The sequence below is a fragment of the Sebastes fasciatus genome, chromosome 18, assembly GCF_043250625.1.
Source record: "Sebastes fasciatus isolate fSebFas1 chromosome 18, fSebFas1.pri, whole genome shotgun sequence".
NCBI classification, from domain to species: Eukaryota; Metazoa; Chordata; class Actinopteri; order Perciformes; family Sebastidae; genus Sebastes; species Sebastes fasciatus.
Genome location: NC_133812.1, coordinates 21,341,506 through 21,357,811, shown reverse-complemented (window position 1 = coordinate 21,357,811; position 16,306 = coordinate 21,341,506). Strand labels below are relative to the sequence as shown.

Genomic DNA, 16,306 nt, shown 5'->3' with positions numbered 1-16,306 from the left:
CTTTGTAAATCAAAGTTTATCATTTGAGTCAAGATTTCCTAACATTATATTTTTATTCACAGAACCGGCTCAGTAAAAACAGCTGACAGGTCTGTTTTCTGTCTGTTGAGGTTTGTAATGTATTATATCTGAATAATTTGCAGTTCATTTTGGAGCGTTATTTAACCTCCTTCACATCAAGCTAGTATGACATGATTGGTAACAATGGATTCATTAGGTTTTTCTAGTTTCATATGATGCCAGTATCTTCACTGAGCCCATTACAACCTACAAAATTAAAGTTGCGTTAATACGTTAAGTAAATTAGTCGGGTTAAAACAAAGTTACGTTAACGTGTTATTATCGACAGCCCTAGTCACGATATAAATGTGAGGGATCGTGAGATAATTAATGGGAGAGAAAAAAAGAAAAACAAAGTTCTGATACATAAACTTGTTCACTTGTACTTCATATTTTGGATTTTAATCTTTGCTTTTTTTGGCTAAATATCTGATAATTTAGGCTTTTTGGGCTTCAAACATTTATTTAAATGAAACCATCTGAGCAGTTGAGAGGAAACTAGACACAGGTTTTACAATACATTGTATTTTATGAGCTTCATCATATGTATTTATGTCAAATCTTAATTTCAAAAGTAACGCCACCTGTAATTATAGTGGAGAAAAAAGTGCATTTCCCTCTGAATTATAGTGGAGTAGAAGTATAAAGTAGCAGAAAATGTAAATACTCCGAGAAGTCTCCTCCCTTCATGCCACATAACCGCACTCTATAGTACAAGGAGAACAATATGCAGAGATGATAATTGCTGCTTTCTCTACATAAAATATCCATTACAGCGAATAATAGTCATCTCATGGAACATTTTGAGGCATCAAGTTGTCCCCGTGGCCGTAGCATTTCTCACCATTAAGGAGGAAGTAGTTCCACCGGGGGGGCTGAAGCGCTAAACAATGTGGGAACTCCAGCGGACGGTACACCTGGGGAAAACTCTTTAAATCACTTTTTCGTAAGCTGGAAAGTGTAATTTGCCTCAAACTGCTGGGACTCTCTGCTGTGTTATTGTCTGATTTATGGATGATATTTGATTCCTGAGGTTTGAAATGTTTTCACCTATGAAGATGGGCTCTTAGAGCGCCGTTTTCCTCATCAATAAAGAATGAGATGAGTGGTTTGAGGGGAGAATACTGAGATATGATTCATGATGAAATACTGTTGTTCAGCCGGTAGCCTTTCTATATCTGGTTGGATTGAGAAAACCTTTATGGCTCTGACACACCAAGCCGACGGTCAGCCGTCGTATGTCCCATATCGTCGGCTCTAGTCTGTCCGTGTCGGAGGTTTTTTCAGCCGATTCAGCATGTTGAATCGGCGGCGGAACCTGTTGGTGATAGAAATCAATCCGATTGGCTGTTCAGCTTCAACAAATCAGTGCACGAGAAGAGAAACGGACGTGATGAAAGCAAGCCAACGAGTAAAGTCAAGACGGCAAACACTGAAGGCTCTCATTTTTAATCTTCATCTCATCTGATCATTCCAATACACGGATATTTTCACGACGACATGACCATCTGGAATGAAGCTAAGTGGTGAATGAGTGGTGTGAAAATGGTCGGAAAACACTGCTGTTTTATATCCTAACAACGGCTTGTATATGCGCCGTCCTCGGTCTTACGGTTTCCCTTTTTGAATGACGAATACAGACTACCGCCTCCTGCAGGTGTGGAGTTATTTCATCTCATGCAGGCGCAGAACGTACGTAGTAGTCGGCCGTCGGCTGTAGTCTTTGCGGTGTGTTTGAGTGCAACTTTTTGGCTAAGACAAAGGCAACATGAGGCGACGCAACGGTCGCCCTTTGTCGCCGCTAGTTTTTTGATGACGGGCTGGATTGTCTGTGCCTTTTTAAATGTGTAGTAATCAGGATCTCCTTGACTCTCCTCAGGGATCCCTGCCAGGCACTAAATTTGATGTTTGAGAGCTGCCTCCCCCTCCTGTATGTAAATGCCTCCGCCTCCAGCACGGCGCTGATAAACAGGATCTGCTGCAGCAAATGAGCTGAATCCATCAACCTACCATTACCTAAGGTTAACTGCTGAAACATTATACACCAGGGTCCCTTTTTCTTTCAATCAATTCCCGACATATAGACCTCCACAAACCCCTCTGGGCACAACACCAGGCCTCTCAGTCACACCTCTACACAGACACACACACACACAGACACACACAAAGTAAAGCAATAACACAGACCAGATTTAAAGGAACAAAACTAAACACACTGCACTTCTGTCTGCTGCTTTTGTTTCCCAGCGGCTGCTACGGGTCAGAAAGTAGTTTATTAGGGTGTTGCCCTCCGTTATGTGTGTGTGTATGGAAGTGTGTGTGTGTGTGTGTGTGTGTGTGTGTGTGTGCTTCCCCTTCAATGCAGCTTGTCATAATGTAGAGCAGATAAAGTGCTGATATGGCTGTGGCTGACACTATTATACACCACCAGCGGGGAGGCGGATATGGATGGAGAGAAAGAGAAAGCGGGAGGAGGAAATGGATGGATGGACGGACCGGAGTGTGTATATAAGCAATTTGGTATGGCAACTTTAGATGAACCTATAATTTGTCAGCGACTGAGTGAGTGTGAGAGAAAGGGCAATATGGATGGAAAGTGGTGGATTTGCTGGCAGCAGTCTCTTACTCAGCAGCAGAGCCACAAAACATGATGAAAAATGCTGCTGTGATAGGGAATGTGTGTGATAGTGTGATAGTGTGATAGTGTGTGTGTGTGTGTGTGTGTGCATCAACAACCTGCCACGAACAAAGGGCTCATGGAGAGGCAAGTCTGACACCTAGAGGTTAGTTATATGTGGTGATTTCTCACAAGCTCTCTACTGTACTGTGTGTGTAAATGATGCAAAATAAGGTTTTCCATACTGTATAATCAATTAGTTGCAGTTGTGGAATGTAACTAAGTACTTTTACTCAACTATTGTACTTAAGGTAGGATTGGTAAAGATTTTAGAAACATTTTTAGTTATATTAGTTGAAATTCTCATTAGATCCTGACAGCAATCAATGAATCACATGCTCTGACAAAAAAAGAAATGGTTAAGGTTAGTCGTTGATCTCGGCTGGTTAAGGTTAGGCGTTGATCTCGGCTGGTTAAGGTTAGGCGTTGATCTCGGCTAGTTAAGGTTAGGCGTTGATCTTGAGAAGCTAAAGTTAGGCGTTGATCTCGACTAGTTAAGGTTAGGCGTTGATCTCGGAAGGGGTAAAGGTTAGGCGTTGATCTCGGAAGGGGTAAAGGTTAGGCGTTGATCTCGACTAGTTAAGGGTAGTCATTGACTTTGAGTAGTTAAGGTTAGGCGTTGATCTCGGCTAGTTAAGGTTAGGCGTTGATCTCGACTAGTTAAGGGTAGTCATTGACTTTGAGTAGTTAAGGTTAGGCGTTGATCTCGGCTAGTTAAGGTTAGTCATTGACTTTGAGTAGTTAAGGTTAGGCGTTGATCTCGGCTAGTTAAGGTTAGGCGTTGATCTCGACTAGTTAAGGGTAGTCATTGACTTTGAGTAGTTAAGGTTAGGCGTTGATCTCGACTAGTTAAGGGTAGTCATTGACTTTGAGTAGTTAAGGTTAGGCGTTGATCTCGACTAGTTAAGGGTAGTCATTGACTTTGAGTAGTTAAGGTTAGGCGTTGATCTCGACTAGTTAAGGGTAGTCATTGACTTTGAGTAGTTAAGGTTAGGCGTTGATCTCGACTAGTTAAGGGTAGTCATTGACTTTGAGTAGTTAAGGTTAGGCGTTGATCTTGAGAAGCTAAAGTTAGGCGTTGATCTCGACTAGTTACGTTTAGGCATTGATCTCGACTAGTTAAGGGTAGTCATTGACCTAGAATGGTAAAGGTTTTTTGATACCTTAAGTACATTTTGCTGATAATACTTACATACTTTTATTTAAGGTTTTGAGTGCAGGACTTTTTCTTGTAGTGGAGTATTTTCAGTGTGTGGTATTAGTACTTTTACTTAAGTAAAGGATCTGAATATTTCTTCCACTACTGATTATTTGACAGAGATTTCAGTTTGGAAACAGATAATGTACTAACGGAGGTTCCTAACCTCAGCTCCAGATCCTTGACTAAATCCAAAGTCTTGTTCATAGTATATAAAACTCATCTTCTCTGTTAATTTGTGTAAACACATCAGCATTGTTGAACATGATCACATCATGTTTTAATCAATTTGGATCAACCCGTTTCACTTTGCCGTCTGTCACAAGAGATTTGACTGTCAAACAAACATTAGATGTAATAGAATAATGGATGGATTTTAATCAATCTGAGAAACTTGACTCCAGTTCATCTACAAAAGAGATGCAATCTGGGCTGAAATTTGTATTTCAAAACTTTATTAACATGCTTTTGTATTTCATCAGTCTGTACAGTCTGTAGTAAAAGGCCTCACCCAACACACACGCACAAAGGAGTCAAATATTTAGACATTATACAGTAGAAAAGCTGTTATTGAAAAACCACAAACACACTGCAGACTTGCACTTTGGATGACACGTGTTGACACGGAGATTGTTGTTCTACAAACGTTTGTTAGATGCAGAGCTGCTTTGTTGTTTGGTTGAGTTAACTTCAGTGAGTCAAGTGAGAAAGTCAAGTTTAGCGTCTGGCAAATATGGCAATCAAAGACGTTGGAGGTGGCATTTATATCATTGTTGTGATAATTTATGATTTTGAAGTGTGAGTTTTCAAAATGGAAGATAAACAACTTAATATGGGCTACACTATAAACAGATTCTGCATTTATCGGAAAACATTGTGGTTTCCCTTTCTTTTGACAATTTTAGAAATTTGGCTTATTGTGTTAAACAGCGGAACATGTTTATATTATATGTGTATATATTGGTTCTACGAGGTTTAACTCAACCAATGAGGGTTTTTTTTCTGCCTCCAAAAGCAGCTCTGCCATTTAAAGATAACATTGCTGGTTAACTACCATATAAATAACTTCACATTTTTTCAATTTTTAAACTAATCTAATTTGGAAAATTTGATTAAAAAAAAAAAAAAATTACACCGTCAGCTAATTAGGTCAACCTGAGTCTTAAAAAAATAAATAAATCACCCGTTAAACTGATACTTTTAAAGCTGCTTTAATGTCAAGTCCTGACCTGTTATTCCGCTGCATCAGTGTTTTTTTATTAGCATTGTTACTCTGCTGTGTTACAGCTATTGCTCATATTTTCTTCCTTCCCTTGTAACATAATTATATAAAGAGTGTATCGTTTTGAATACAAATAAATAGCTTCTAACTATTCTAGACTTGGGAACATGATAAAATATGTAGATTCTCTCCAACAGTAAACGTAGACGTGTTCCTTTGGTGTAGCTGGTAGTGCTTCAGTATAACTAACAATTTTATATGGAGTTTGGCAACTATACGACACTGGCATTATTAGACTTATAGCATGATCTCCACTGTGTAAACAAAGACGAATGAAGTGTTGGCAGAAAGCTACTCTTGAAGTAGTCTGTGGCAAGTTCAACTATAATATATATATATATATATATATATACATATATATAAACTCTTTCGTTCAAACAGTGCAAAAGAAAATAATTTTTTTTTACCAAAAGCTAAAATATGTTAAGCACCCAAATCTTCTTGTCCGCCAAATTAAACAACTTTTGTTCCACAGAAGGGAAAACAGTATCAAAGGAGTGTTAAGGTATAGGTCCACACCACGTTGCATGAATAAATTCATTAAAGTGCTCAAAAAAAAAAAAAAAAAAGGAGAAAGATACCAAACTAATAAACAGACGGAGATGAAAAGCAGAGAGAGAATAACACAAAGAAAGAAAAGCACGCTGAGTGTTAGAGGACGTGCGTTAATGGAGAACGGCCACTATCCTGAGTGGCGCATTCAGAAGCTTTCACAAGGCTGCTCGTAGCAGACGGTCAGTGTTTCAGAATGAGGCAAAGAGCTTTAGCGATATACCTCCGAAGGCCTTACGCATCATCTGGCTTTATGAACGTATATAAAAGGTTTTTAATAGAAAGATCTGAGAGAGAGAGAGAGAGAGAGAGAGGAAAAAGAAGCGTATTGAAAAGAGAAAATAAATTGTGATCAGATGGTTATTCTTTTGTTTTGTTCCATCTCGTAGAGAGCAGTTTGGCTGGACCGGACCGAGAGACCTCGTCGATGCAGGTAAAAGGATTGACCCTCCTCGGTCACCTTTTGGCCAACGAGGTCGGTGAATTAGAGGCGAGCGACGACCGCTTTCTGAGTGGGCAGTTTTCCTCCTAGATAGAGACACATTTCAGATTTTGTTTTAAAGTTCCTCGTAGAGATAGAAAACTCTTTATTCCTGCTGTGTGTGTTTAACTGACGGCTCGTTTCTTACCTAGAGTGTCTTCCAGTGAGTTCACCATCACCCTGTTGACCTTCAGCGTCCCCTCATCCACTCTGAGGTAAACACACTGAATGGTTATTTTTCAGCACATCAAGCTGGAGTTCATTTCTTTGTTAGAAAAGAGTTCCAGTGAAAATGTTTCAGTGCTTTCTGTGTTTTCTGGATTATCCAGGAGGGTGAGTACAATCACCTCTCAGTCTGAACTCTCAGCGCCCCTCACCTCCCTCCTTCCTCCTCTCATCTCCTTCCAGCTCTCTACTCTCTCCACTCATCTCTCTCCTTACAGCCCCCTCCTCTCATCTCCTTCCTCTACCCTTACAGCTCCCAGCTCCCTCCTCTCTCGTCAGTCCTCTCTCCTAACGGCTCCATCCTCCCTACTATCTCCTCACAGCTCCTTCTTCTCTCCATACAGCTTTTGCTTCTCACCTCCCTCCTCACCTCTCTCCTTACAGCTTCCTCCTCCTCTCACACCTACCCTCATTCCTCCATCCCTCCTCTCACCTGTCTCCGACCCTCCTCTCTCCTTTCTCCTACCCTCCTCTCTCCTACCCTCCTCACACCTCTTACTCCTCCTCTCACTCCTCCGACCCTCCTCTCACCTCTCTCCTACCCTCCTCTCTCTTACACTCCTATCTCCTACCCTCCTCTCTCTTACACTCCTATCTTCTACCCTCCTCTCACTCCTCCTACCCTCCTCACACTCTTCCTACCCTCCTCTCTCTTACACTCCTATCTCCTACCCTCCTCACACTCCTCCTACCCTCCTCACACTCCTCCTACCCTCCTCACACTCTTCCTACCCTCCTCTCTCTTACACTCCTATCTCCTACCCTCCTCTCTTACACTCCTATCTCCTACCCTCCTCTCACTCCTCCTACCCTCCTCACACTCCTCCTACCCTCCTCACACTCCTCCTACCCTCCTCACACTCCTCCTCACACTCTTCCTACCCTCCTCACACTTCTCCTACCCTACCTCACACCTCTCTCCTACACTCCTCCTCACACTCCTCGTCTCACCTCTCCTACCCTCCTCTCACCTCTGTCCTACCCTCCTCACTCCTCTCTCCTACCCTCCTCTCACCTCTGTCCTACCCTCCTCACTCCTCTCTCCTACCCTCCTCACACCTCGACTCCTCACAGCTGAGACAAGAATGATGAAAACCAACTCACCCTTTGATTTTCCGTACAGCTTCAAGTCTCAGCAAAGCTGCCAGAGAGTTCTTCTGGAGGTCAGACGACAACACCTCAGTGTATCTTAGTCTACCTAGATAACACACATATATATAAAACACAATATTAGTACATGTTGTAGATGTAGAAAAACACCAGCATATATATAATCTGACAAATGAGAAACTTTTAAAGAGAGAAAACCTGCTAGAAGATTTTTGATGATGAACTTCCGGACGGCAGGAATAAACAGTTTTTCTGTCAGCGTCTCAGTGGCCTCTTCACACAGGAACCGGCAAACCACCTGAAACCAAACACACACACACACACACACATGAAGCTCTCAAGACTAATGATGTGTTAACAGCACCATCTAAAGGACTTCAGCAGTGTAACACTCACAAACAGTTCTGGTTGTTAATGAAAACAATCCTGATGTGTGTATGATGTATATATGCAGGTATCTGCGTTAACATATGTTAAATGTGTGTAATGATCTTTTTAAGCACTTTGTGATGTACATAAATACATTTTACTTACTTAAATGAAACGGTGCATATTTAAATCTAATAAAGTTCAAGAGCTTTAATCCAATGTGCAAATACTCTCTGCGTGTTCTTTAACTGATTCTATTGTGCACACAGCTACCTATCTGTATACAAAACATGACGCAACCGACATTTACAAAGCTGTACTGTGTGTGTCTCGCTCACCTGGTATCCTTGTAAGAAGGGATCCAGCATAGAGGTGAGGAAGGTCAGTGTTCGGTGTCCTCTCTCTGTTACCAGAACCTCCTGCTGGGTCACCTGCAGAGCTCCGGTCTTCTCCAGCAGGTAACAGGCCTCCTCGAAGTCCTAAAGGGGACACACAGCATGAGTGAAATGTCAAACATATGCCCATGCAATTATTTATTTACAACAGGGTCTTTCACTTTTCTACATTTAGCCAATATTTATTTATAGTATATAAATATTGTTCCTCACCTGCACTGTAGCTCCAGGACAGAGGATGAACTCATTGGAGAACATGTTTCTTAGGAAGCTGAAACTGTTGAAGACCTCCTCTGCAAAACACATAAAATACATGAATATTAACATGCAGGAGAACCAGTGAACATGTATTTTAACGCCTGTATAATAGGTGGCTTTTTAGTGTAAAAAGGGTAAGTAAGCACACGTAAAATCTACTGTGTTATGTGGAGTCTTTCCATGTAAAACTATAACAATAGAACAATTAAATGTGTGTTTTTCTCTCCTTTACTTTACTTGCATGGGCTGTATTTTTATATCATCAGCGGTGGAAGATCCTACTAGTAACTAGCTGGCAGATAAATGTAGTGGAGTAAAAGTAAAGTAGCAGAAAGTGTAAATACTCAATTAAAATACCTCAAAATTGTACCTAAGTATTGTACTTGAGTAAAATGTACTTCCCACCACTGTATATCACATTATATAATAACGTTTCAACAGGCAGATAGCAGCACATGTAAACAGTGTGTGTCAGTCTTACGTTTGCTGTTGGAGGAGGCGGTGTTGATGGCGGAGGCCAGCAGAGCCGGTCGGACAAAGACGTGCAGCGCCTGGTTCCTGTAGGAGGCGCAGGAGAGCATGCTGACTGCCTGGTTCAAGAGCTCCTCTTCTGGGGTGACGGCGCTGTGAGGCTCCCCTGGCGCCGCTGGCCCTCCTGCTTCAAGACAAAGTTTTATGTCAGAAGATGCCAAAACAGCTCTTTTTTATCATTTCATGCATTTCTTTCAACATTTTTAACCTATTTAGCATTCATAAGCAGTATATAGACATTTAATAAATGGTTTATAGCACACTGTAATAACTGGAATAAAACACTGGAATAAAAATGAAATAGAAAAATCAAAGCAAGAAACACAAACCCTGTTCCACAGCCAGCTGGACTCTTCCTTCACATAGCCTCACTAGACCTCGATGCAGGGAAAGACTGGAGGAAACTACCTCTGATGGAGGAATGTTGTCTGAAGGAGAGAGAGTAAAATCAGAATAACCCACCGGAGCACACACAGCGAGAGTCAGCAGTGAGATTGTGAACACTTCTACTCATACTGTACCGGGCCAGTGGAGGAAGGCTCCGTACTGCCGGAAAAGGTCCCGGAGCCACAGGGCCTGTTCCGTCAGCTCCTCCAGTGCCATCCCCTGTTTTGGCCCTGCCTCCTGGTTCTGGTGGTGGTTCTGGAGCAGCAGGGAGGCCAGAAGGACCCACGGCTTCAGGACCATGTTCTCCTCCTGGGCCCGCACCAGCCTGTAGGCCGAGTCGTTCACAAAGCTGTTGATGTCCTCGCCGGGCCTCCTGGGGATGTGTCTGGAAACGGGAAGCTTACAGTTAAGCTTACATCTTTAAACCCTTCCAGAAACACAACATGGGACTGTATTTACAGTAAAACTGCATTAAATCAAGGTGGAAACTCATCAAAGATATTAAAGATATAGTTATGTTAGGAAACACATGTTTAGATATCCAGCCCTACTATGATAAGGGGCAGGCTTGACGTGTTTACTGACAGTTTTCAAGAATGGAAATAGAATTTTTCCAACATTTTTAAGTGTAGATTTTTAAGTATGAACGTTAAAGAGATAGTTTAGATGTTTTTAAGTGGAGTTGTATGAGGTACTTATCCATAGTCAGTGTATTACCTACAGTAGATGAGGGTCGGCACGACCCCAGTTTGAAGAAGCAGACAGGTACTGTATCATCTACTGTAAGTAATACCCCTATTATGGATAAGTATCTCATACAACCCCACTTCAAAACACCCAAACTTTCCCTCTTAGGCAGGCATAAGACAGAGGGACAATGCCAACATAAGATGTCTTCATGTTCTTTTAGACGACACACAATAATGTAATGTTGAGATATCGTACCTTGGTTCCAGGTTGAACTGGCGGCGGTTAACTCTGCCCTCGGCTAAACTTCTGACAGACACAGGTTGACCAAAGTACACATGGATACTGCCGTAGTCTTCGCTGAGGACCTTTCTGGCTTTAAACAGACCCTACAAAAGGAGAAGAGAAGCAGATGAAGTGACATCTCAGTACTTTATGATAATCATCTTTATGTATAAACGTGTTATTTTCTCCTATTCTAAAAATGGTGTGTTTGAATATTTCAGCATACTGGGGTCCCTAAACAGTCTTTAAATTACATAAATTGGGTATCACTGTAAAGCTGAGACTCTTGTGGATCCAACGAGCCCAACTGTACTCATGTGTGATGATGTTAATCCTGATAGTGGCCATTTCATTGTAGGGAGACCATTTTTTAAAATTTGACCTCACTGTATAAAATGACCTGTGGTGACCTCTAGGATAATCACATCCTCATGAGACTTTACAACCACAAACTAGAGACCAAGAGCATTCAGAGGATGGATGGCTTTCCTAGCTATATTGACAATAAGGGGGTTTCTGAGAGTAAATCTGCAGAAATCTCAAAATGTAAAAAAATGTGATACCATAATTTATTAATTAATTAATTAATTCATGTTTTGACTAGAACAGCTTGACACACAGTGCTGAGCTGCATCTCAAATTAATCTTCAGGTTCTCAGCTTTCAGATGATGTACACCACTTCTATGTGACATCTACTGTTGACTTTGTATCTCCCCCTGAACATCCGCCACTACCCTCTAATAAAAGCAGGCGTAATGGTAACTCACTGAAGTGGACTCTTTGGGTTTGGGTATACCCAGCAGCTCTCTGGCATAAAGCGTCTCCTCCAAGATCCTCTCATAGCTGATGCTGACCGGGACCACGTTAACATCAAACACCTCCCCTTTAAGGAACGGATCCATCACTATATTCAACAGACCTGGAAGAGGACAGAAAGGTAACAGTCTGTAGAATAAAACGTTTCACATCAGTTGCACCACAGAAAATTGGGAATATTTGCAGAACCATGTCGAAGTAGAAAATATTATTTTTTTGTCGCATATATGTTTTGACAAGAAAATGTGCTGGGAGGAGAAACTAAAACACAGGATCTGATCCAGGACTCATCAGTATTTTAGAATATTGTTTTTCCATGTAAAGCTCGGAGATATTAGAGCTGCTTTTTTCTTGTAACTTACCCAACTTTGGAGTCAAAGACTTGGACGTTCGGCTTCTGGTCCCCTCTAGGAAAAATTCAACTGGTGCATATCCATTCTGAAACATGAAGATATAAATATCTAAAAATGAATAATAATAAAATGTTGCCGTCGCTGTGAAAAGGACTTTCTTGTGACTTAAATGGCCACAAAAAAGTGAATTAGGATAAAAGAAAACTTCTCCTGACCTTCAGCATGGTCTTGACGTACTCTGAGAAGAGAGCCCAGTACAGTTTATCTCCACCAAACGACCTCCGAATGAAGAAAGCTCCAGACATCCGCAGCATCTCCCCGATGAACTTCATCCCCATGAAGTCTGCAGGGACAAACAAACTGTAGGTTTATGTGTAAATCATGATTGGCCTATTTGTCGGTATCATGTGTAGTTGTCCGGCAAATTCAATTATCAACCGCCAAAATGCACATTGGGGAAATGCCAAATAAATATATTAATTAATTAATTATAGCATATTAAATAGCCTAATATTGTGTAACCTTTACCATACAGTTGCCGAAACAACTTAAATATAAACTTATATTATACAAAAATGTACATGCATCCGCTACGATTCTAATCAAATACACATTTTGTCAAATTCAGCAAATATCTCCTCGCAGTCCGCTGGCTGTCCGTACTGTGTGTGCGCTGAAAAAGCTTTTGTTCATACACACAAGTGAAAATGTTGTTTTTGAAAAGCTAAAGGCCCAAAAAAATATGGATTGAAGCAGAATGTTAATTTTGTAAATGATTACATCTATCTTTTTTCAATAAATTTGGACTTTTGGGCTTCTGGATGTGACAATTACAGAGATGAGGAGCGGCACAGTGCTCGCTGAGCGTTCTTTAACGTAAGCCCTGGTTGGACTGCATTATATTAAAGAGTGTTTCTGATATTCTGCCTATAATTTATTTGATTGAACAAAACATTAGAAATACTTTTAAAGATGCTACAAATTACAAAAACACTACAATCTACAGCCTCAAAAAATACCATAATGCACCAATACCTCTCTGACACAGAGTCAACAAATACTGAACTCAGTGCTCTTGTCAATGCTTACCCATGCCGGCAGCGATGACAGGCAGAGCCAGGTCGTAGGTGTAAAGGATGTATGACATCAGCAGGAAGTCCATGTAACTACGGTGACTGGGTAACAGGACGACTGGATGCTCCTGAATGGCCTGTTGGAGCTAACAACAAAGCAAACAGGAGTGTATTTGTACGTGTGTCAGCCAACCCTCACACTCTGGGTTTAATGTCTACATGTGTGTGATCTCACCCTCTGGATCCCCTCTTCGTTGACACAGATGCTCCTGAACAACGTTTTAAAGACTTTGCTGAGTGTGAAGGCAAAGAATCGAACGGTGCTGAGCTGCAGACATTGAGCCATCTCCTCGAAGATGGCCGACGCCTCCTCCTGGACGTCATCGGTCGCCCGGCCCGTCTCTTTGGAAACCTTGACGATTCAAAATAAAATGTTAGTCATGTTGTCTCTACAGATTACTGTATTTATCCGTTAACCGTTATATGTTGTTGTGCAACGAAGATACTGATCCTACATAAGCGGCCACGAACAAAACACTGTTAACTCATTTCTGAGTACTGTCGTCTAAAGTCCATTTAGGGTTAAGTAAAAAAAAAAGGCACGTTGTGTTGGTTAATGACAACGGACAGTCTGCACTAGTGGGAACGGTGTGTGGCAAACTTTTCAGAAGATGGTTTTCTGGTCCGTGTCTGGTTGTCTTATGAGCTCTTCTTGTTTTGGCTGGGCTGAGTGTGAGAAGGTTTCCGCATGTCGTGCCCTCTCAAAGCGAAACAGCCGTTTGCTCCCACATGCAAGGAACGTAAAGCGTTGTCCAAATGACAAAATATTGCCGCAGTAGCCCGTAACGCAGATCGGCCGCCGTTTTTTTCACATCACGATAGAAACGATATAGAAAAATAACAAATGAAGCATTTTATATCGTTTGACGATATTGTCATATCGCCCAGCCCTAATTTAACCAACGATTAATACTATAGTATGAAATTGGTTCCCTGTAAACTGATAAATCAATCATGTAATCTACATAAAGAGAGTAAAGAAGTTTAAACTGTAGTTTGCACAAAGCTGATTTTACGATTTATTGTCTACTGTTTCTGAATGAAGCAGTCGAGTCTCTAAATCACAAAAATGGAATAAAACAAAAATAGTGAACACTTCTCTTAAGTAAACTGTCAACTTTTGAGTGTAATCATGAGACCCCATCCATCAGGTAAAACCAGAATGACAACCTGTAACTCACCTGATTGATGACATAGAGGAGCTGATCAGACTGAAGCACCATGCTCTTCAGCATGTTGGATGTACAGGGCGCCACTCCTTTATAGAGGACCGGAGTGTAACACCTGAGGGCGTATCTCAGGTCGCTGGAGTTCCTCCTCTCCTCCAAAATGTCCTCAAAGTCATCTCTCTTCTTCAGCATCGGGTCTCTATGCTATTAAAACAAAAACATCAGAATCAGACATAAATCCAGATTTATCGGTTGTTTATCGAGCCAGATAAAACAAAACATAACAAACAAAAACAAATAACTTATTATTGCTATTATAAATATGCAAACCGGTAGTTGTTTCTATGGGTAGTTACGCAAAGGCACACGTGTTTATGTGTATGAGTGCATGACATGTATATAAAATATAGAGAGGGAAGCCTGAACAAATACTAACAATAAAAATGAAAGAAATATATCATATAATATCTGTACAATACTTCTTTTTGATTATATACTAAACTGCATTTTGTCGTCTCAGTACCTGTACTCTGTGCAATGACAATAAAATTTAATCTAATCTAATAAAAAAAACGAGTAAGAGCAGTGGTGCAGTGGAGAGTATACGCAGGTATATGCAGGTACCCACCAGGAGAATATACCCACTTCCTCCTCTGTAACCTACCCATCTACCTAGTAGTACACCCACATCATCAGCAACCACTACACCACTGGATAAGAGAGTGCAAAGCCCTTGTTTTCACTCTGTGACATGCAAGATTTTGCTACAGTAAAAAAGCTTAATAGGTTGACCAAATATTGACACATGAAGTGTTATTGGTGTTACAGACAAATCTATGGTGTACACTGTCGGGCAACCACAGATATGAACAATGTGACCCTTTCTGTGGAATAAGAAAAGATAAGCTTTATTTAGATAGGGTCACAATAAAAAGTAAACTAGTAATACCACAATGTAAAAATACCCTGTACAAGTAAAAGTCCTGAATTCATTCCTGTAAACTGTACTTGGATCATAAAGCTTTCTGATTTAGATTAAAACTTTCACTTAGATAAAAGTGCATATGTATCATCATGTTGTACCTTTTCAAGGTGGAGCTATTTTTTAATTGCCATTAATACAAATTAACAGGCAATTAATCATCACAAAACAAACCCGCCTTGAGACCGGGCCTTACCTGACATACATGTACACAAAAACAAAGTAACGCTGCATATGGATGGAGTGCACACACATCCACCCACATATATACTTACAAAAACTATACATCAAAGACAATTAGGTACAGGATTCCTGACTAATCTATAACTAACATCCATCTCCTTTTAAAAAAAGGGCAATTTCAGTTGTACCTGGGCAGTCATGTATCCCATCATGTACACCTGTTTGACTATTTGTAACCATTGAGCAATTGTGGGAGGGTTAGTCTTCATCCAGTTAATCTGATTTATATAGTGTTGGGTAGTTTAGTCTGTATCAATACTTCATATTTTATTAGTTGTTGAAAGTAACCAGAGATTAAAGCTCACAGCTCATATTTCACTTTGTGCAGTGGAGCAGAAGCATAAAGTACCATAACATTGAAATACTCAAGAAGTACCTCAAAATTATAGCTAAGTACAATACTTTTCTTAACTGCATTTTAATGCAAAAGCTGACTAAGTTTACTTGTGATTAAAGGCACTCTGCAAAAAGCTAAAAAGTTGCCTTTAGTTATTTCCCACATCTGCAAGACAGGAAAGAAAACAGTAACATCTGGAGGAGCAGCATTGAGAAACACTGTTGCAACTGCAGGATTTCATCATTTAATCAGTTCATTACTTAAACAGTTACATTGTTACTAAATTGTTATTGTTACTGTAGTAAATCCTGCACACTTGCAGAGCAGCATGCATTAGTACTGCTACTGTAGCAGCTGTGGTTACATTAAGACATAATGTCCTGCAGGCTGCATGCTTTATGCAAACATAAAGACATGTTCGTTTAATGTGCTTTTGTAGCAGCAAAGCAACACGATACAAAAACTATATTAAATGCACGTTGTTTTTCGATGCTGTTTCGTTAACACAGGTATGCATGTTGGGTGTCACCTGTTTGCACCGAGCTAGCTACAGTTAGCTTAGCATACATACCTTGTAAACAGCGTTGGATGTCATTCTTTATCACGCTTTACAAACTCTGCACGAAGTTATACGTGCAGAGGTGTTGGTACGACTCCTGCCTCTTGATATATAACACGTTATAACGCTGGTAGGTGATAACGGCACCAGGAGAAGTTCACATGGAGAGATTCACAACTTCACAACTTCACATGGGCGTGTTTAGGTCTGAAGCAT

At 40.7% G+C, this 16,306-nt stretch overlaps 1 protein-coding gene and 1 long non-coding RNA gene across 4 annotated transcripts; one reads left to right on the top strand and one right to left on the bottom strand.

Moving 5' to 3' along the window:
* The first annotated feature begins 1,453 nt into the window (after positions 1-1,453).
* LOC141755696 (uncharacterized) lies at positions 1,454-7,722 on the top strand. Its single transcript, XR_012591321.1, has 4 exons — positions 1,454-1,586; positions 6,159-6,202; positions 6,403-6,465; positions 7,599-7,722. It is a non-coding gene; the product is annotated as an uncharacterized LOC141755696 (long non-coding RNA).
* gnpat (glyceronephosphate O-acyltransferase) lies at positions 4,374-16,293 on the bottom strand. 3 transcript variants are annotated; one of them, XM_074614794.1, is made up of 17 exons: positions 16,103-16,293; positions 13,982-14,173; positions 12,976-13,152; positions 12,757-12,886; positions 11,883-12,010; positions 11,677-11,752; positions 11,266-11,417; positions 10,471-10,601; positions 9,660-9,910; positions 9,468-9,566; positions 9,089-9,265; positions 8,563-8,642; positions 8,293-8,433; positions 7,784-7,883; positions 7,580-7,673; positions 6,399-6,460; positions 4,374-6,297 (listed from the first exon to the last, which is right to left on the bottom strand). In XM_074614794.1, the coding sequence occupies exons 1-17, from the start codon at positions 16,124-16,126 to the stop codon at positions 6,254-6,256; spliced, it is 2,058 nt and encodes a 685-aa protein (XP_074470895.1). In that variant the 5' UTR covers positions 16,127-16,293; the 3' UTR covers positions 4,374-6,253. The 3 variants fall into 3 exon arrangements, with proteins under 3 accessions (XP_074470895.1, XP_074470896.1, XP_074470897.1); XM_074614795.1 differs by having other exon boundaries at positions 9,089-9,262; positions 16,103-16,270; XM_074614796.1 differs by lacking the exons at positions 4,374-6,297; positions 6,399-6,460 and adding an exon at positions 7,347-7,468 and having other exon boundaries at positions 7,535-7,673; positions 16,103-16,270.
* Between the last annotated feature and the right edge of the window lie 13 nt (positions 16,294-16,306).

Excerpts from the sequence above, each read along its gene's own strand:
- gnpat (XM_074614794.1), bottom strand. The coding sequence starts at position 16,126 with ATGACATCCAACGCTGTTTACAAG. Across the intron at positions 12,011-12,756 it reads TGTCATCGCTGCCGGCATGG|ACTTCATGGGGATGAAGTTC; the intron begins GTAAGCATTGAC and ends TTGTCCCTGCAG. Across the intron at positions 10,602-11,265 it reads AACCCAAAGAGTCCACTTCA|GGTCTGTTTAAAGCCAGAAA; the intron begins GTGAGTTACCAT and ends CTCCTTTTGTAG.